At 46.5% G+C, this 20851-nt stretch overlaps 1 protein-coding gene across 3 annotated transcripts in view; it reads right to left on the bottom strand.

Moving 5' to 3' along the window:
• Positions 1–20851, bottom strand: part of Slc41a2 (solute carrier family 41 member 2) — a 104777-nt gene that overhangs the window by 43612 nt on the left and 40314 nt on the right. For all 3 annotated transcript variants that reach the window (XM_032910571.1, XM_032910577.1, XM_032910585.1), the window contains exons 6-8: positions 19272–19418; positions 4333–4480; positions 2239–2318 (exon numbers count right to left, since the gene is read on the bottom strand). In XM_032910571.1, coding sequence (XP_032766462.1) covers positions 2239–2318; positions 4333–4480; positions 19272–19418 — 375 coding nt within the window. The remainder of the gene's footprint in view (positions 1–2238; positions 2319–4332; positions 4481–19271; positions 19419–20851) is intronic.

The raw sequence follows: 20851 nt of genomic DNA, 5'->3' as shown, positions 1-20851 counted from the left end.
GAGGGAAAAAAAACTTATGGGTTTGGGAATTAAGCTGCCTTTAAAGTGTGACTTACTATCATTCACTAGATATTTAATCTTGGACTAATTACTTAAATGAGTATTAAATTATGCATAATATGCTTAAAACACTTGTAGTCATTTGATGCTTATGTAGATGCATAATAAATATTAGATATGAGGAGAAGGGGAAAGAGAACAGCACGCCCCTATATACTTCAGAATTACTCAGTGGTTAACAGCACTCATTGCAGAGGACCGGGTTCCTCTTCCAGAACACACGGGGTGACTCCAGGAGATTCCGAGCCTGCTTCTGGCCTCTGTGGGCACCAAGCAGGCACATGGTGCATGGACATACATGCAGGCAAATACTCACATATGGAAGATGAATAAATCTAATGAGCTTGTTTTAAGAGCACTTCAGCTCTAAACGCTGTACCTCTCTGAGAATACAACTTCTCTACCACTGTTTCCAAGGGCGGATTAGTGGAGTCCAGCTAAGAGGTTTACTGTTGACATAACAAGAAGGACTTAGCCATGTGATGGCACTCAATGATATTGAATAATACTGGTTAATATTCACTGAAGAGAGGAGGAATGGGTGAGAGAACGGCATGCCTGTCCCTGCAGTGAAAACTAGGACAGTCTTAGGACGGCACAAAACCTACCAAGTTTGCCGCCCCTAACTGGCAAGCGTGGTGCTAGTTTGGTGTACCTTACTAGCAACCAATGGTGTAGTTTGGTGCCTCTTACTAGTTAGCAACTGTGTGAATAGTTTGGTGCATCTTATGGGATCACAGAGCCCAACAGTGTATCAAGGACTTTGGAAGACAGTGGAGTTCAGATTTGATGTGGCACCCGGGAAAACCCACAAGAAATTCATCTTCTGACTGACAGGCACAAGCAATGTTTATGGAAGACTAGCATGTTAGCAACAATGTGCGTTGAGCAGGCAGTAACTGGGGAAGGATGTTCCCAGTGCAGTGGAGAGACACGCCACTGTATACACAAATGAACAAGCAAGCCCTGTGAGGGGCAACGACCAGGACTGGTAATGTTCAAGTCACGGAGAAGGACCAGGTAGAAGCTGACAGTTCCATGGCTTGAAGAATGGGTGACAACAGACAGCTGGGAGGGAGATCATAAGGAAACTTGCCCTCGACAGTCTAAAGGTAGACAAAAATTACAATGTTCAGTAGAAATTTTAGATCAAATATGAGACTTCTGCAGAAAATGTCATTGTATAACTCTTTATGTGAATATAGAAAGTTAAATCTTTAGGAAAGAAAAATAATATACGGCAAATGTATGGTATGCCAAGGTAGAAATACTTTTTAAATCATGTCAACCTAGGCTTTACTGAAGTCCATCTTAATACCCACCACGTCCAAAAACAGCCGAGATGGACTGAATTATCTTGTTCAGCATATTTCATGGGAAATCCCTGAGACTATTCCACATGATTCTTTAATGTACATATTATAAGTATTTAATATAAGGATTATAATTTTCGTTATAGGCGAGGAAAGTATGAGGCACAGTTCTCAGGCATCAGCAGAGCAGCGGATCTTAGTGACTGGAATGAACTCGGGCAATGATCAAACCTGGCTGACTCTGCTTCTTCCAAGAAAACCAACAGAAGCAAATGCGAGAACAGCAGGCAGGGTGGGGGAGGTGGAGAGGTGGCCCAGCGGTTAAGAGCATGCAGCACTCTTGCAGAGGCTTGGTTCCCATGGCCCATGTCAGGCAGGTAATTGACACATACGTAACTCCAGCTCCAGGGAAAGAAATCCCATGCCTACGGCCTCTGCTGGCAGCTGCACTCACATGCATACACCACATACATCTACTCATAATTAAAATGATTTAAAAAACAAGCTAGGTGGATTAGCACACACCCAGCACTGAGGGGGGTGGGGGGCAGAGGCTGGATCTCTGAGTTTGAAACCAGCCTGGTCTACAGGACATCCAGGGAAGAAGAAAAACCCACCAGGTAAGCCGAAATACTGTATTTTGTCACATTAGCCTTAAAAAGTCAAGATGTGGCTGTCAGACCAAGATGTAACAAAAACTGAGAAACAGCTCTTTCCCAAAGTGTTCTATTCAGTTAGAACAGGGAAGGTAATTCCCACTCTGAGTTACACCTCGAGTTTGAAGGAACAAATGGAAGGCGCAGGAGGCCACGCCTGTGACTCTCTAAGAGTGAGGTCATCAAGAGACGGCACCTTCAAGTCTTACCGTTGATAACTGGCGTGTAAACAACAATCCCAACCAAGTTTGGGTCAGATACGGTCGTGTCCAGAATAAGGCCCCCGATGCTGAAAGGGAGAAAACCACAATCAGGGAAGAGAAGTGGAAAACGATCTCAGCGGGTTTGGGCAATGTCAAAATCAGGCAAAAAAACAAAGGACTATCCAAAGTAGGAAGCAATGTTAACAGGAAAAGTTGGGAATCGAGCACGGCCATTGGGACAGGGGAGGTGTTCAGCAGGTGACGAACTGGCTACACAAGCACAGAGCCAGGAGCTTAGAGCCCAGCACCCACATAAAACTCCAGGGGTGAAAAGGGGGACCTGCAGTGTGGAGGACGCGGAAGGATCTCAGGGGCTCCCTAGCCAATCAGTGATCTCCAGGCTCAGGGAGAGCCCATCTCAAACACTAAGTTAGAAGAAATAAAGATGAGGCACAACAGAAGAGAGTACTTGGTGTTGACCTCTGACCTCCACAGGTGCATTCCTGGGCACATAGGAGCATACGCACAGAAAATACACAATAAATAAATAAATAAATAAATAAATAAATAAATAAATAAATAAATAAATAAGGAAAGCTGTAACCATCAGTTATGTGTGCAGGTATCATAGTTTTTGTTTATTGTGTGGGTTTGTTTATTTCCTTCCTTTTTCCCCCTTTGGGGAAGAGGGTCTTATTATACAGCCTAATATGGCCTGGACTTACAGCAATCCTCCTGCCTCAGCCTCCCAAGCGCTGGGATTATAGGTATGTGTCACAATTCCCAGATTATACATATGTTAATGACACTAAACTATCTAGAAGAACCTTCAAGGCACCCTTACCTATTTCTGGGGCTTAGAACAATGGGACTAATGAGCCCTTCATAGCCTTCTACACAGTGTTCTTTCGTTTTGTTTTGTTTGAGACAGGGTCTCACTATATAGCCTTGGCTGGCCTGGAGCTTGCTAGTAGACCAGGTTATCCCAAACCTCCTAGAGATTCACCGTCTCAGCCTTGCAGGGGCTCTCGCTGTCATCCATGACTCTTCAACTCTAAAGCCAACTGCATTTTCATTTTTGAACTCACCAGGCATTAAAGGGCAGATTCTACTGTACTAAAACTAGACTGATTATAACCATTTATCACAGAGAGCTGAGCTAGCGGAATCTGGCAAACACGAGGGTTGTTTTACTATAACGCGGAGGCAAGCCGTTCACTTTCAGTATGACAATGGAACTTGGAGGCTTGGTTACGATTCTGAAGGTTGTATTCACTGGTTACCTTCAGTCTGTGGCTTATTCACTGTAAGGCAGTGCCATAGGAACCGGCTGCCCAAATATCCCAAAAAAAAAAAAAAAAATGCATCTACTTACAAGCAAAATGAGCCGGATGCTGGCCCGGAATGGACTAGACAGTCAAAAGAGCGGAAGCTCTGATGTAATCAGACAGTAGCCCCGCCCCATTCCCAGACCCTCGTGCACTGTAGCTTCTGTGTCTAAGTAGCATGCCTACATGTTATTTCTTAATGCTAGTGCTGGACCTCTATCTAGTGACTTCCTCACGGCAGATGAGGATGCTCTTCACAGCTTCCACAAGTCCCTTCTCTTTGTATCCTGTCCATCATGGTGAAGCCTTCTTGATACACCAAACCCACAAGTAATCATTGATCAACTCAATTTCCACGGTTTGTTTTAAATTCTTAGAGATGCTGTTTCTTCTGCTCTCTGTCCCCTACACTCTGTGTGTCTGGCCTTGAGAACAGAGGCCCAGCCGTCACCCCCTCTCCTCTTCACGCTGGACTTTGGCCTTTGTATTACCCAAATCAAATCCTGCCTCAGACTCTTAGCTTACCACACCTAACAAGACATGCCTCTCTTTCCCAGACTGTGCTTCCATCAAGTGTGGACTGAACATGTTTCCATAGAAACAGGAGCACAACGGTGTCATTCTGGGAAGCTAATATTCCATTTTGCAACTGTATTAGGCATCATCTAACTGATGCTTTATTTCCAGTCCAAGAAGCTTGTTTAGTAAGTACGTACATAACGTAGACATGGTCGCTCTCCCGACCTCTCCCTCCCCCTCCCCCAACACTCACCTGCTTATCACCATGGCTGTTATGACTGGCTCCCAGCCCGAGTGGAGCACTGTCCTGGTAGCTGGGTGCTTGGCAGCTATGATAATCCAGATAGGAGTCAGGGCCAAGAAAAAGGCACACACTAATGGAGAAATGTAATAATATGTCTCTAGAAGAAAGAAAGAGAAACATTTCAACCCCTCCTTTCCAACGGCAAATCTAAATAATCAAAAGAAACACTTTAGCGGATTTATTATCAAACACAGTAAGTGTCTTACCTCTTTTACATACTTAAAATTTAGATCTATAATGAAACTCAATGCAGGATACAGTGGTCCATTCCCTTAACCCAGCCCTCGGGAGGATGGAGTTGGGAAACACAAGGCCAGCCTGCACTACAGCATACTCTAGGCTAGCCTGTGCTTCATAGTAAGATGTTCTTTTAAAATATTAAATAATGGAACTGAAAGAGAAATACATTAATCCCACAAATATGGGATAACAATGCACCCTACGCAAGAGTAAACAAAGGCCATCAGAATGGACAGGAGGAGAGCGGCCACCCTGGCAGTGGCTGAGACCTTGCTGTGCTTCTCTGTGCACATGTCTGGGTCATTCTCCCCACCCCCACCCCACCCTCACCCCACGACTCTGTTTCCACTTCTGACAACAGGCTTGGCTGCAGGACACGTCACAGAAAAGATTTGTGATACCATTTCTCTCTCTCTCTCTCTCTCTCTCTCTCTCTCTCTCTCTCTCTCTCTCTCTCTCTCTCTCTCTCTCTCTCTTTGATTTTGAGACAGGGTTTTTCTATGTAGCCCTGGCTGTCCTAGAACTCACTGTCCTCCACTCAGAGAGATCCCCCTGTCTCTGTCTCCCAAGTGCTGGGATTAAAGGCAAGCATCACCACCGCCCAGCTGCATCCATTCCATTTCTAAACAAACTTTTACATGAGCTCTCAGAAACGCTGTGTGTGTGTGTGTGTGTAGTGTCTGTGTGTGTGTGTGTGTGTGTGTGTGTGTGTGTGTGTGTAAACTATCTTCTAACACCAGACAGAAGACACTACAAGATCAAAGACAAGGGGAGAAACGAACCCTCAGGTTGTCCTGCTTCTTACTCAGAAGAATGAGGCTCAGAGAGTGAGGCTGGGGTAACACACAGGGCAGGAGAGGAAACCAGCAGAGGAGCACGGGGAGCAAATGACAATGACCTGTGCATAGGGTGAACTTCACAGAAACAGAAGGAAGGGGAAAGCCCAACAGCCCTCCAGAGCCTGCAGACACCGGGATCATTAAGAAACCAACATGCAGAGGAGAAGCCCCTTTGACCTCTGAGAGCAGTCAGCGGAAACCTGAGAAAGGTTAGTCCAAGGAGGAGAAATGCTCTGGCTTTGGAACAAGGTCTAGCCTAGACTTCCCCAACATAACCTTGAACCAGGCCTCACTGAGCTCAAGCTAAGCCACAACCAACATGGCACAGGAATGAAGTCCAATGCTGGGCGTGGAAACAGAACTGGACATTGCACTGCACTGTGCCCTCGGTGCCTGGCAGCCAACCAAACTTTAAGCTTGGAATCCTTGCCTGCAAGATCATCTCTGAGACATTTTACTTTAGCTCACTTTTCTCACAATTTTTTTCAAGCACCTAACGTAATTTTTACATGGCTAGCAATTTAAATGTATAAACAAGGTGACTTGCTTGGGCAAGTGGTACACACATGATCACAAGTTCAAGGCCGGTCTAGGGCACAAAAAGACAGCATACACACAAAACAAAACAAAACAAAACAAAACAAAACAAAACAAAACAAAACAAAACCCTGTAAGGTAGGGCTGTCGGGAAGGTTCAGCATGGAGAACTTCTGGGCAAGCCTGACCCTGGTATTTGATCCCCTGAACCAACCTGGTGGGAGAAAATGGACTCCTGAAAGCCACTGGCTTCCACATGAACACTGTAGTGCACACTCACACACACACACACACACACACACACACACACACACACACACACACACTCCTTCCCACAGACACATAGCTACACACACATGCTCCTGCCCCCACAGACACACACACAGATACAGACAGATGGACAGATACACACGCACATACACAAAGTGTGATTTTTTTCACAAAGAAAAACAAAAGGGCTGGAGAGATGGCCCAGTGGTTAAGAGCACCGGCTGCTCCTCCGGAGGACCCAGGTTTGATCCCGGGAGCTGCCATCAGATCACAACCGTCTAAAACTCCAGTTCTAGAGGGCTGGGCTCCATCTTCTGGCACTCCACACAGGGGGTTCCCAGACATACACACAGGCCGAACGCCTACTATATAATAACATTTCTTAAAATATGAAAGATGAGGAATTTTAAAATAAGCATGTGATATATACAACTTCAGTTGTTACTCCATTACTCCTTGGGTTTCTTGTTTGTTCAGATGGTTGTGAGCCACCATGTAGTTGCCGGGAATTCAACTCTGGAAAGACCTCTGGCAGTCAGTTCTCTCCTCCCACTCTAGGATCAACTCCAAGTCACTGGCTGAGCAGCAGGGCCTTGCCTGCTGAGCCACCTGACTGGTCCTCTCCATTGCTTTTTTAAAGATGAGAAACATGAATTTACTGTAAACTGATTGGAAACATTCCAACCTCCCAAAGCACCTAAAGCTGCCAACAATTCCACAGCACCAGGGAGAGGCTGAAGGAGAGGCTGAAGGAGAGGCTGAAGGAGAGGCTGAAGGAGGGGCTGAAGGAGAGGCTGATGGAGAGGCTGAAGGAGGGGCTGAGGGAGAGGCTGAAGGAGAGGCTGAAGGAGAGGCTGATGGAGAGAGGCTGAAGGAGAGAGGCTGAAGGAGGGGCTGAAGGAGGGGCTGAAGGAGAGAGGCTGAAGGAGGGGCTGAAGGAGAGGCTGAAGGAGAGGCTGAAGGAGAGGCTGAAGGAGGGGCTGAAGGAGAGGCTGATGGAGGGGCTGAAGGAGGGGCTGAGGGAGAGGCTGAAGGAGGGGCTGAAGGAGGGGCTGAAGGGGCTGAAGGAGGGGCTGAAGGAGGGGCTGAAGGAGAGGCTGAAGGAGGGGCTGAAGGGGGCTGAAGGAGAGGCTGAAGGAGAGGCTGAAGGAGAGGCTGAAGGAGGAGGCTGAAGGAGGGAGACTGAAGGAGGGCTGATGGAGAGGCTGAAGGAGGCTGAGGAGAGGCTGAAGGAGGGGCTGAAGGAGAGGCTGAAGGAGAGGCTGAAGGAGAGGCTGAAGGAGAGGCTGAAGGAGAGGCTGAAGGGAGAGGCTGAAGGAGAGGCTGAAGGAGGGGCTGAAGGAGGGGCTGAAGGAGAAGCTGAAGGAGAGGCTGAAGGAGGGGCTGAAGGAGGGGCTGAAGGAGAGGCTGAAGGAGAGGCTGAGAGCCTCCACTGAGCACAGAAGAAAGGAGCACTCCTGAGGGGAGTGTGCCTCAGCATGGTCAGGTCCAGACAGAAGCTCTGCTGCAGGCTTCAACCTAAATATCAGGAGGGATCAGGGAGCTGAGACCTTTTCCCCCCAACACTCACTGCTGCCCTGTTGTCAAAGAGGAGGAAAAAATTAAAAATAATGAGTACCCATGTGGATCCGCAAAACATTAAACCAAGTTACCACATAAGCCAAAATGCTGCGTCTACAAGTCTCCCAAGAGAGCTGAAAACAGGCATTTTTCCATAAAAGCTCGTGACTGTTCACCGAAGTGGTAAAGCACAAGTGCAGACATGGGACGACCTAAGCATTTGCCGAGTGGTTAGTGAAGAAAGGGCAGTATACCCATCCAATAGACTGCCACTCCGACATGTCCTCTCTACCCTGGGATATTCTTCAGCAATGAACACCATGCTAAGTGGAAGCCACCAGGCATCAAAGGCCTCATATTATGATCCCATTTGCATGAAGTGTCCAAAAGAAGCAAATCCAATCAGACAGAGATTAGCCGTTGCCGGGAGCCAGGGAAGGGCAGCATGCGGACCGTGGGCGCGTACATCAGGTTCCTCTGGCGGTGGTGAGACTTCCTGGAATTGGAACTCATGAAGACTGAGCTGTCCACACAGGACATGTACATAGCGGGTGCTACCTGACTTTTATGGACTTAGTAGTAAAGGAAGGAAGGCGGAAACGGAGAAATACGGGATGCAGTGTCAATGCTGGGTGGGGCTGAGGGCCCTTTCTGTTTGTAGCTCTTCTGAGAGTGCACAGGTATCACCAAGTCAGTTTCTTAAGCATTAAAAAAAGTGGGAAACTCACTGTGAAATCAAAACTTCCAAATGACTTACTAGAGCTGTGATCTATTTCAATCTGGTGTTTAATGGAGATCATAAAATGAAAGAATTACTTTTAGAAAACCATTAATGGCACAATTAGCAGAGGAAAATGGTCAATTAAAAGCCAAACACGAACATATGCATCATATTAAAGTGTAAGATAATGCCCCTTTTCTAAATGAAACACGTTTAGTGAATCCTGGCTAGAATAGCATTTGGTATGAAAACATCAACACATCTTGAGTACTGTGGTAAGTTGTATATTGACTCGCAGAGATCCCCTCAAACCGTTAATGTCAGCAGATATGATAAAGTCAAGGTTTTGTCCTGAGAAGGTTGTGGGGGTGATCTGTGTGATCGCTGGCATCCTTGTAAGAGAGCGCCAGGGCCAGACGCAGCTACAGAGGAAAGAGTGGTGTGGACGGAAGGCGGCTCTATAAGCAATGAGAACCAGCGGCTGCCAGGCGGGAAGAAAGGTCATGAAACGGGTTCTCCCTGGGCTTCTGGGGGCACCGGCACTTCCAACACCTTGGCATCTGTCCTGCCTGACTCCTTTTGGATGCCCGACCTCTAAAACTAAGAAAAGACACTTTCTCAAGCCACCAAGTTTTTGCCAATGTGACAAATTGTTCCTCACCTGAAAACCAGAACGCACGGGACATTGGGGTTTTCGTACCCACCAGAGCTCACATGTCCAGCTTTTATCCTGTGCTGAAATAAACTACAGGGGAGTAGAGACTCACAGACCCAAAGTCGTGCAAACCACTGGCTCCACTAAACTGCCAAACACAGCCACGCCTGTGAGGTCCCGGCTTCCACACTTCGTGAATGGCATTCACCATCGTCTAAAGTCCTCTAACCGTGGAGTAACACATTTCACATCCCACTGTTTCTGTGTGACCAACACAGTAGCACACACTGTACACTTTCCCCCCAAAACCCAGTAATAACCACCACACTTTCTTGAGAACTGATGTTCTAAAAATCACTCCCAGGCGACACGCTGCTTTAAAGAAATCACTCGAGGACATTGGCAGTCAGGTAAGTGTGGATTCTTCATGCCAACATTAGTCATTAGTCAACATCCAGTCAAGTCAGTGAGACTCTGGAGCACACATGACAGCCAGGGGGCGCCTCGCCATTCTTGAGAGACTGAACTAACTGGAGTCAATGCTGTAACAGAACTTTAGCCGGTCACCTTCCCGAGGTAACCTGGAGAATGAAGACTAACCCGACTTTGCTCCTGAGATCTTGCCTAAAAAGAGAAACGCTGGCAGGTTTTCTCAAGACAATACGTATTCGCTCTATTTCAATAAGAAGACTTTGTTTTCTGTCTTGGTTAACCCCCTTTCAAATAAACTTCTGCAGTAACCAGGGATGTCTTAAAGATAAAGGATCTGTTACTGTCAACCGAAGCCTCGAAAATCAGTCTGTACACAGCTCAATAATAAAGCCTGGCACTGGAAATCCTTACCTAAAATAGGGGACATTCCCAACCCTCCATTTTCTTCTATATCTATATCATGTAGCGTATATACCATATAACGTATGTACCACGTGGATGGCCAAGGTGTGTAAAAGCCACAACAGCTAGAGCAATGCTGGTAGGTGACATTACAGAAATGGCTTAATAACTATGTCTCAGAATTCAACCTAAGCCCATCGTACACAGAAGCAAGAGATAAATGGGCCACACAGCAAGGACATGGGTGACTAAAAATGACTGGTGCCCTCAAAGAGCGCATAGGTACTGTGATCCCCAGCAGATCAGCAGAACAAGTTCTCACTCCTGTCTCAGCTCACCCAGGGACAAGAACACCAACTGCTCTGCTCACCTTTCGGTAAACAGGACTATGAAGTCCGCACACCCAAATGGTGGCAGCCTGCGTGTTCTGCATCTAGAACAACCCAGGAGGCAGAGCCATCCCACCGCCCTGACATAACCCACTATTAAAAAAAGATATGGGCCCTGTGAGAAACCGGAAATTAAATCTTTGGTTTTTGTTTTGTTCTGTTTTGAAGACAGGGTTTCCCCGTGTATTTCCGTCTGGCCTAGAATTCACTCTATAGACCAGGCTGGCCTTGAACTCACAGAGATCCACCTGCCTCTGCTTCAGTGCTGGAGTTAGACACGCACCGCCACGCCCAGAATGACATCAGACCGTCTTCAGATGATCTGGGGCTTGCTTAGCGTAGGATGTCTACTCCACCCAGAACTGAAAATGCTGTCATGGCCTAAACCTCTGGAATAAAACCTTTTCCTGAGTCTTTCAGCCCCAAGAGCGTCCTGAAGACAAAGTTGTTTACACCAGGGAACTGAGGGAAGACACAAACATTCTCTTCAGATGAGAGAAACACAACCTCTCACTCAGGAAGGCACGCTCCACTTAGGGATCTGTTGACAGCCGGATCCAGCTCCATTGATTGCAGCGCTGTCTTTCCCTTGCTGTTGGTTTAACGCCCACTCAGTCACTATGACCGACTGTTTCCACTGGACCCATTCCACCACTGGATCCCCTCTGGGGCGGCTCTCTCATATTCTACTGGGCTATTTGATATCATTTCTGGTAAAGTCTTTTTTTACAGCCCAAGAGGTCTTACTCTTAAGCCTAGAAGGTGTGGCAATGCAATATTATCAAAATAACTTAATGTTCTGAGAGACTGGATTTTTTGCTGGATCTTACAGCCAGAGTTAATAATACACTCTGAGGTCACTTGAGACTTAAGGGTGCTGCCCTACTGTGTGCTCAGTCTGTTTAACCTGCCTTTCTCAGAAACAATGCATCAACTTTACTTGCCTTGGATTTTCTATGTAGTCAACCAAGCTAAAGCATAACTGTAACGTTAAATTATGCATTCTTCCATGCCTGACTAAAAACTAGTGCATTGTGTTATGATAATTGTCTGCTGAAAACAATATGGTTATTGTTATCTGGATCAGGTGAACTCAGTTTCTTCCATCCCTTGTAAAGCCTATGACAGATTCCTATAAAGTGCCCTTCATTCCTTTCCCATTGAACAACTTTCTGTGCACAGTCCCTTTTTGCCGTGGCCTTATGTCATCTTGGCACACAGACTAGACCCATCTGGAAGGAGAGAACCTCGATTGAGGGACTGCCTCTGTAAGGCTGAGTTGTAGGCAAGCCTGTAAGGCATTTTCTTAATGATTGATGGGGAAGGACCCCGCCCATTGTGGGCGGTGGGTGGTCCTGGGTTCTGTAAGAAAGCAGGCTGAGCAAGCCATGAGGAGCAAGCCAGTAAGCAGTATCCCTCCATGGCCTCTGCATCAGCTCCTGCCTCCAGGTTCCTGCCCTGTGTGAGTTCCTGTCCTGACTTTTCCTTTGGTGATGAACAGTGATGTGAAAGTGTAAGCCAAATAAACCCTTTCCTCCCCAACTTGCTTTTTGATCATGGTGTTTTGTCACAGCAATGGAAATCCTAAGACAGGGCACATACAGGGACAGACATACTCAGAAACAGACAGATTCCTAAGACAGACTTCCAGTAGGAACATCCCCGGACTCCTACAACAAGGACAGAAGAGACAGGGAGAGTGAAGTAGAGAATTTAATCCAGCCAATCTTCCTTCCTTCCTTCCTTCCTTCCTTCCTTCCTTCCTTCCTTCCTTCCTTCCTTCCTTCCTTTTTTTCTTTCGTTTTTTTGAGACAAGGTTTCTCCGTGTAGTCCTGGCTGTCCTGGAACTCACTCTGTAGAGCAGACTGGCCTCAAACTCAGAGATCCACCTGCCTCTACCTCCTGAGTGCTGGGATTAAGGCATGTGCCAACAGTGCCCATCTGATTTTTCCTTAATGAGACACAGATGCATTGCTGGCGTCTTAGAGTTTATGATTTGTGTGTTTGAACCAATCACAAGAAACTAACTGAGTCATCTTACAGAAAAACTGAACACCACCATCCTGAAATATACCTGCCCTGTCCCTGAAACCCACCTGCCCTGTCCCTGAAATCCACCCACCCTGCCCCTGATAGGCCTTCACAGTAGGAGGGAGAACTTCTGCTAATGTTAAAGAGGAGCTGGTAAGCTGGCGTGATGGTTCATGGGTAAGCTCACCAAAGCATAATGACCCGAGTTCACCCCGAGTGTCCACAGGATAGAAGAGCTGAGGCCCACAGCTGTGCACTGGCCCCCAAAAGCATTGCCATGGAACACAGCACCCACTCCCCCCACACCACCCACAAACAGAAGGAAGGAGCAGAGTTCCCTAAACACATCTGAGGCTGGGGCAATGATGCCCTCAGTCCTATTTAACTCGATGTCGAAATTTGCCTAAAGTTTTAACAACTTACCATCAGAGTTCTCGGGTGCGAGATAATTTTTTAAAGTCCTATTTTGGTGATGATTTTAGGGTCAGACAAACAATTCCATGGTTACTGTTTCTGTGGGGTAAGATTCTAGGTCTTTACATCCTAGAGTCCCTTCTAGGTGAGGCTCCTCTCATCCCCATGCTGGGACCACCTCGGGCCTCCCTTAGACCAGACATATTACAACGTTCAGCCCCTGGTTCTCCATCCTTTAGATGTGCAGAGGTTACAAAAACAGAGTTCAGCCTCAGAAACACTTAAGATTAAGAAACTAGGGTCCCGGGGTTGGGGATTTAGCTCAGTGGTAGAGCGCTTGCCTAGCAAGCTCAAGGCTCTGGGTTCAGTCCCCAGCTCCGGAAAAAAAAAAAAAAAAAAAACTAGGATCCCAGAAGGAGAAAATGAGGCAGAATAGCAGAGTAGAGAAAATCATGAGGGAGTGGAAGGGAAAGGAAGCTCTTACCCCTGAGTCTGGTCATGATTTGTCCAGCTCAGAGTCAGGAATTCCAGCACAATAAACACTTTGCTATGAAGACTGTCTGCACAGAGACAGTATTCCCTTCTTACAGGGATGTTGCAAACACGAATGACGAAATAGCAGTGAGCCATGCTAAGGCCAACGTGTCTGTTACGTACGACCTGGGGCTTGAAGCCCACTCCTTTCCCAGATGTAGACTGAGAACCTCACACACACCATCATCGATGTCCTTCATTAGAACTTACCCATCCACTCCCATGCACCTCAGGAATGCACCTCACTGTGGGGTGCTAGACTGAAAGAAATGGAGTTCCTCAGAAACTCTAGAAGTCAAACTCCCACATGAGACCACTGCTAAAGACACATGAGTACAACTCTTGGAGCAGCCCACACCCGCATCTTAGGTAGACTGTCCTGGTCCTCCATGCTTTCTCTCCCTATGCCAGAGCATTAATCTCTGTGGAAACGTTCCCTTGATAAACTCCCACTCTGCGCTGGAGAGAAATCCGGAAACGAGAAAATGAAACCAGCAGTACCCACTTGTTATCCCAGTTGCTCACTGGGTGATGGACTCTACTAGCTTCCAAGATTATGGTGTATGTACCGAGTGTGTACAGAGTGCCTTATGAACGGATACAAACAAGCCTTTGCACTTCCCCAGCAAGCCACACGGAAGCACCCCAGAGCTCACACTACTGACGACGCTCCTCTCTCTCTCTCTCTCTCTCTCTCTCTCTCTCTCTCTCTCTCTCTCTCTCTCTCCCTCCCTCCCTCCCCCCCCCTCTCTCCACCCGAACTAGACCTTGAATCCGGTTCTGGCCATTTCTACTTTTCTGGAATGATCCTACTCTACAGAGCTCTTTCCTGAGGCAAGACGCCGGACACAATTCCTCTAATCCCGAGTCTTCCTGCAAAGGGTGTTTTGCTACGACCAATCATATTGCTGGACAGTCACCCTGCCAATAAGGAATAAGGGCCACTGGAATAAGTCCTAATCCTATGAACTAAATCGTTTTCAAGAGGAACAGTGTACTTTGCAAAAACGGTGCTTATTCAACATCTAATATGTACATGGCGCCAAAGAGGCTACAAAGAAATTAAAATGAAAAAGTTTAAAAGCCCGCAGTATTGTCAAGAGGTTTGTGCTCTCAAACACAGAGATGCAGCCGTAGGCAGTACTCTAGCTACTGTCCAGCCCACTGACTTCCTGCAGTGAGCTAAATCGGTTTAAAAAGGAGGGGGAGAGTACTGTATTTAGACAAAATAATCACTATAATCCCTGACCAAACCCACAGAAAATCATGACTGGAGCCTCAGTAGAGTGCCGTAGCAACTCGGACATGCTCCGATGGACACCTAAGTCCATGGCAGACTCTCCCTGTGAAACAAGGGTGGCCTGCAGCCTGGATGGGAACTCAAGAGCTCTTGCCTCAGCTTTCTCAAGGTTAGGACTACAGGTGCACAACGCCATCTCAGCTCAGGCACTGTCTTTATTGGTATAAAGAAATGAATTGAGTTTTATGTTCTGGTTCACGTTCTGAACTCTTCCCCCTTTTGTCATTTCTAAAACTAACTGGTGAAATCTTGAGGGTTTTTGTTGTTTTTTTAACAGACACAGGAGCATGTCACTGCAGACAGTGATAACTAACTCTTCTCCCTGTTCGGATGCCTTTCATACCGTTTTCCTGACTGTTCTTGTTCGTACTCCCAGCATGACGCTGAGCGGAAGCGGAGGGAGCGGGCGCTATCCCTCAGCTCCGTCTCCCAGGCGCTGCTCCGGCAGATGCTGGTTTAATTCTGCTCGCTCTTACTCTACTGAGAGTGCATCATCTCTGCCCACCAGTGCTTCTGGCCGACAGCTTCCTTGGGGTCCCTGGCTAGGACACCAGGCTGAGAGGCCGGCCTCATGAAACATGCTTGGGCGCCTTCTCTCGGAATGCTTCATGGAAGCTTCTGTTGTCTGGGGTTTTTAACACATTTATGTGTGTGCTTATCTGCGTTGTTGAGGCAGGGTCTCACGTTGTAGTCCAGGCTGGCTTCACATGCCCAGTAATCCTCTTTTCTCTGTAATTACTACTCCAGTGCACTTGCTGCATGTCTAATCAGGTCTCGATGGGTGCATGCTTACAGAAACGTACCCCCTCCCGGAGGCGGAGATTTTGGCGTGTAATCCTTCATAGCGCCCTGGGACCCTCTCCGTTCTTCGGCACCCATTATGATGCCTTTGCTTTCTCTTCTGCTCCTACTCAGGGCCTTTTCTCTTCTTGGTCTAGCTTGGTCTTGTCAACGTTCTTCCCTTTAAGAAAAACCAAGCCATCATTTCTTGATTTGTTCTGCAGTTTTCTCACTTGGTTCCTTACTTCACTGCTCCTCTTAACCCTGGGCTGTTTGCTCTGTCAGCTCCCTGCTGTGTGGTACTCAGCTGCCGGCCATCTTCCTTTGTTATTACAGGCATTTATAGTCATGAGTGTCCTCCTCCCTAGGCCTGTCTGTGCTCCATACGGTAGGTTATGGAGCCTGTCTCCAGGCTCCTCTGGCTTAAGATGTTTAGTTCCCATTTTGAATTCTCTGAATTTGCATATAGTCATCTATCCTCCAATCTCACACCATCACGGTGACACAAGGCAGGACATGATGTCTGCTTCCTAAATGTGGTAGCATTTATCTCGTGGCTTGACATGGGGTCTATTATAGAAAGTGCTCTACACCCACAAGAAGAATACACGTCGTGTGGCTGTCGACTGGAACACTTTGTAGACTGTCAGGCTCCTGTGGACCAGTGTGCACGTCCATTCCAGCGTTTCTTCACTGGACTTCCATCTGGATGACCTACCTACCACCCACTGTGGAAAGGGAGGTGCTGGAACCCCCACTGTTCTTGTGTCATTCCTTCTCTTCCCGTTAATAGTTTTTACATATTTCCCAGCACTGACATCGGGCACATACAGATTTACAACTGCTGCGTCCTCTTCATGAATTGATCCCGTGAAACTTTTCCTGTGTCCAGTTGGTCGAGCAGTGTGGTTGGAGCCTCTGAGCTATGTAGTCTCTATAGCCAAAACTTACAGCTTCCAAAAGGAGCCTCCTTCCCCCTCTAAACACTGCTCAGTGTATCCAGAGTAGTTCAGAAATTAAACTTTGCTTCCAAGGACCAGGCTTCTCCAAGATGAATGGGATCTTAAAAATTAAATGTGCCTCCTTCTAATCTTTGTATTCAGAATGAAAACACTGAGCTTCTGAGGCCCCTAGTGCTCAGAGGGCAGCGATTTGACAACCCAAAGCACAAAGGGCGGTGCAGAACACCTTAAACTGCTCATTAATTGTGGGATTAACCCGTGGCCCATTTAAAAAGGAAATCCCTGGGGCCGTCAATTACACAGATGAAATGAAAGGAATCTGGAACCCTGCAAACTCAATGAAGCTAAGCCAACTTTCAGAGAGGCAAACAAAGGCTTGGAATATCCTCCCTCAACAACATTTGATAGTTACTTAGTTGTCTAAGATTACGGAACACTGAACTTGCTCTCACTCCTCACTCAACATGGCTGTGCAAGGCCTTGGGTTCAGTCCTCAACTCTGCAAAACGAACGGAGTGGTGTCGGGTGTGCTGGTTCACAGCCATGATCCCAGCACTCAGAAAGCTGAGGAGGGACGAGACTGAGAGGCAGCCTCAGATACGCCATGAGACCCGACCCAGGCCTGATCTCAATGTGGCACCACATAGCACTCAAAATATGGAAGCTTGAATTTAAACGAGACATTACAGTTTGGGTTTTGGACTCCAGGACAAGGGACTGAGGTGCATATTTTCCATATCAAAGCAGACCTGGCCTCCAGCTCTCCCAGCATCTACCACCCCTACCTAAGGTACCCCTGTCCCCAACACTAAACTTTCCAGCCCAGGGGCTAGGCTGCCCTTCCCCCAAGGCTCTTTCCAACATTTTGGGCTCCTCCTTACCCTCTTCCTCCTCCTCTTCCTCTTCCTCTTCCTCCTCTTCTTCTTCCCCCTCCTCCTCCTCCCCCTCCTCTCCTCTCTGCATGGTTGGTGCCTTTTCTCTCTGTCCCCCAACCCATGGTGACTTGGTCCTTAGGGACAGAGAGAAAAGCGCAGCTTCCCAACACACCTGCATTTAATAGAATCTGATTTAGCTTGAAATTGGCTCTTTTCACTGGCAGAGAACTAACCTATCCATTAGGATCGTGGCATTGATTTAATCTGTACGGGTGTTTGATCTGCAAGTCTCTGTTCCACGTGCGTGCCTAGTGCACCAGGAGGCCAGAAGAGGCCAGATCATCTATGATGGAATTGCGGTGTTTGTGGGCTGCCATGTGGGTGCTGGGATTACGGGCTTGTAGTGATGCCCAGTTAATCTGTGGCAGGCAAGTATGTCCTCTTAGTAGGGCTGGGAGAAACTCTTCATCCTCTTGTATATTCCTTTCCACTTAAATCAGAAGAAACTTCTCTAGCTTCAAAGTTAGTCAAAGGGGCACCGAACACCCAGTTTTGGCTCCTACAGCTTCCTTCTGATGACAGAGTCTCACATCCTGGTCCCAAACTCACAGTTCTCCTGCCTCAGCTACCCGAGTGCTAGCCACCATGCCTGCCTAGACAACCTCCCTTCTCTAGTAGAAAAAAATAACCACTGGTAAATTAAAACACACAATCTCTCTCTCTCTCTCTCTCTCTCTCTCTCTCTCTCTCTCTCTCTCTCACACACACACACACACACACACACACACACACACACACACACGCACACACACACATTCAAAATCTGTAACAAAACAATGGATGGTAACTCCTAACTGGCTAGCCAACTAGAAGAAAGCACAGAAATTATGGAATATTAATAACTGCAACCCCCGTAATGAATAAAGCTGGGTAGCGTATATAACGCCTGTGATCCTCTATTTTCTCAACTGAACTTACAAAGGATACCTAGGTGTTGTAACCAAACACTTGGGAGGGGGATCTGAAGGTGAGCCTTGTCCACACAGCCAGTTTGGGGATAGCCCAGGGCTACAAGAAGAGGCTTCCTCAAGAAAGAGAAGCAGGGGGTGGGGCAGAAAGAAAAAAGATTACAGAAGATAAACATTACCTCAGAGTTCTGGACTCAGTAAGGGGAAAAATATACATGAGAACCAGGCACAGAATAAACATACAAGCTACACTGTTCCAGTCAATGTATGAAAACCACAGCGCGTAAATGTTGTGGTTTGCCCTGGAGTTATCTGTATTTTGATGCTAATTCCACTGCCCCAAGGACAGCTGCCTACTCAGGACTCAGGTGACTTCACCAGAACCTTCTCCCCCTTGAATCTGTAAAGTACAGGTGAGGGGCAGGTACAGGATAGAAGGAGGCCTGTCATTGGAGGAGAAGGAAGGATGGGCAGGAGAGAAGTTTGAAGGAAGAAGAGGAGACTGGAACGGAAAGGAAGAGACAGGAGGAGGAGAGGGTGAGAAGCCATGGCAGGTGATGTTAAGATTCTGCTCTGTGTATTTACAGGTTGTTATTAATGTTCCTAAGGGATGGATGGTACCGGGTTTTGTATGTTTAAGTGGGCGATTATATCTTATCAATTGGATCTAAGACTATTGTGTTGTGTGTTCTTTTATGTGAGGGTTTGAGTGTAGGAAAGTGTGCGGCTGGGATGTGTTTCTGCCAACATATCTAGTAGATATCTTGGGGCACTGAGGTACCAGACCTAGAGGGGTAAAAGACAATTATACATGTTTTATTTTTTATATTATTACAACACATAATTAACATACAAGTTACAGTGTTCCAGTCAATTTTACCCCTAGTTCTAACAGATGAAGGTCACCATGGATTCGTGACATTTTACATTTCTCTTAGAGACTCTGAAAAATGGATTGTTTAGTTTCAAGTTAACTTACCAAGACAGGAGTACAAACCCTGACTTATCCAAGCTAATATGGCCAGAGTTATCAGATCACCAAAACTAGCAGCAATGGGTGTGGCCACGTTGTCGGGGTTTATGCCTGTCTTCTTGGAGCCAACGATAACTCCAACCATTATTATTCCTAGGAGAAAGAACACTGGTTACTTTTGATGCTGACTTGGAAAGTCCATTCCCCAAATACTGAAATACACAGCATGGATGAACAACACACCAGTCTCAGTTACAATGCTCAAAAAACTGACTGAGCAAACAAAACATTTCACTATAACCACTCTGGCAAAATGCCCTTCTGCAAACTGTAAGAGATCACAAAACGTATTGGTTCAGTGTGGCATTGACTAAAACTAAAATTTCTAGTTAAATGAAGTATATGATATATATATATCACCAAAGATTTTAATTTTAACCCTTGAAGTGTGAAAATGTTGAAAAGAGAAGTCCTATTTCTCTGCATAGTAAAGTAAAAAAAAAAAATATGCCAAATATGGTAACTAAAAATGCTTCTTATTGTCCAAAGCGAAGTATAAGGAAGCAGGATATAATTACAATGTGAATTCTAGGGTTTAGAACAGAGGATACAAGATACTCTTGGGAGATGATTTGTTCAGTGGTTAAGAGCACTTGTTCTTGCAGGGGACCCGAGTTCAATTCTCTGCATCCACCTGACACTCTGGTGCATAGACACACATACCAGCAAAATATACACTCACATACAGCAAATAAGATAAAATAAAAACCGAGAGAGAGAGAGAGAAAAGAAGGGGAAGTAGTGGGGACTGGAGAGGTGGCTCAGCGGTTAAGAGCACTGACTGCTCTTCCAGAGGACCTGGGTTCAATTCCCACCAACCACGTGGTGATCTGCAGTGGGATCTGATGCCCTCTTCTGGTGGGTCTAAAGACAGCAACAGTGTCATACACATAAATCTTTAAAAAAAAAAAAAAAAGAAAGAAAGAAAGAAAGAAAGGAAACTGGCAAGAATTGTTTCAAAAAAAAAAAAAAAACAAAACAGTAAAGTCTTTGGGGCTGGAGAGATGGTTCGGTCACTAAGTGCACTGGCTACTCTTGCCGAAGACCTGAGTTTGGTGACTTACAACCATATGTAACTCAAGTTTCTGAGGATACACCTTCTTTTGGTTTCCAAGGGCACCAGGCATGGACATATTTCACATACATGTAGGCAAAACATCCATACACATAAAATAAAAATAACTAAATCTTTTTAAAAGATTAAAAAAGAAGGGTGTGCTGGTATATGTCTTCGATCCAAGAATTTGGAAGGGAAAGGTAGAAGCCAGTGGTTATCTATGAGTTCAAGGCCAGCCTCGTCTACTCGGTAAGTTCTGGGCTAGCTGAGGACATCTGACAAGACCCTATAACAAAAACAAACAAACAAAATGTTTTGAGACAGGGTCTGACTGTCACTTCTGCATGTCCTGGGACTTGCTATGTGGACCAGGCTGGCCTTGAACTCACAAAGAACTACATATACCTCTGCCTCTCTGTGCTGGGACTGAAGGTGTCAAATACCATATCCAGCTTACAAGAGACTCTGG

The sequence above is a fragment of the Rattus rattus genome, chromosome 1 (assembly GCF_011064425.1).
Source record: "Rattus rattus isolate New Zealand chromosome 1, Rrattus_CSIRO_v1, whole genome shotgun sequence".
Lineage (NCBI taxonomy): Eukaryota > Metazoa > Chordata > Mammalia > Rodentia > Muridae > Rattus > Rattus rattus.
The sequence above is the reverse complement of the archived record's forward strand: the minus strand, read 5'-3'. Positions and strand labels throughout refer to the sequence as shown.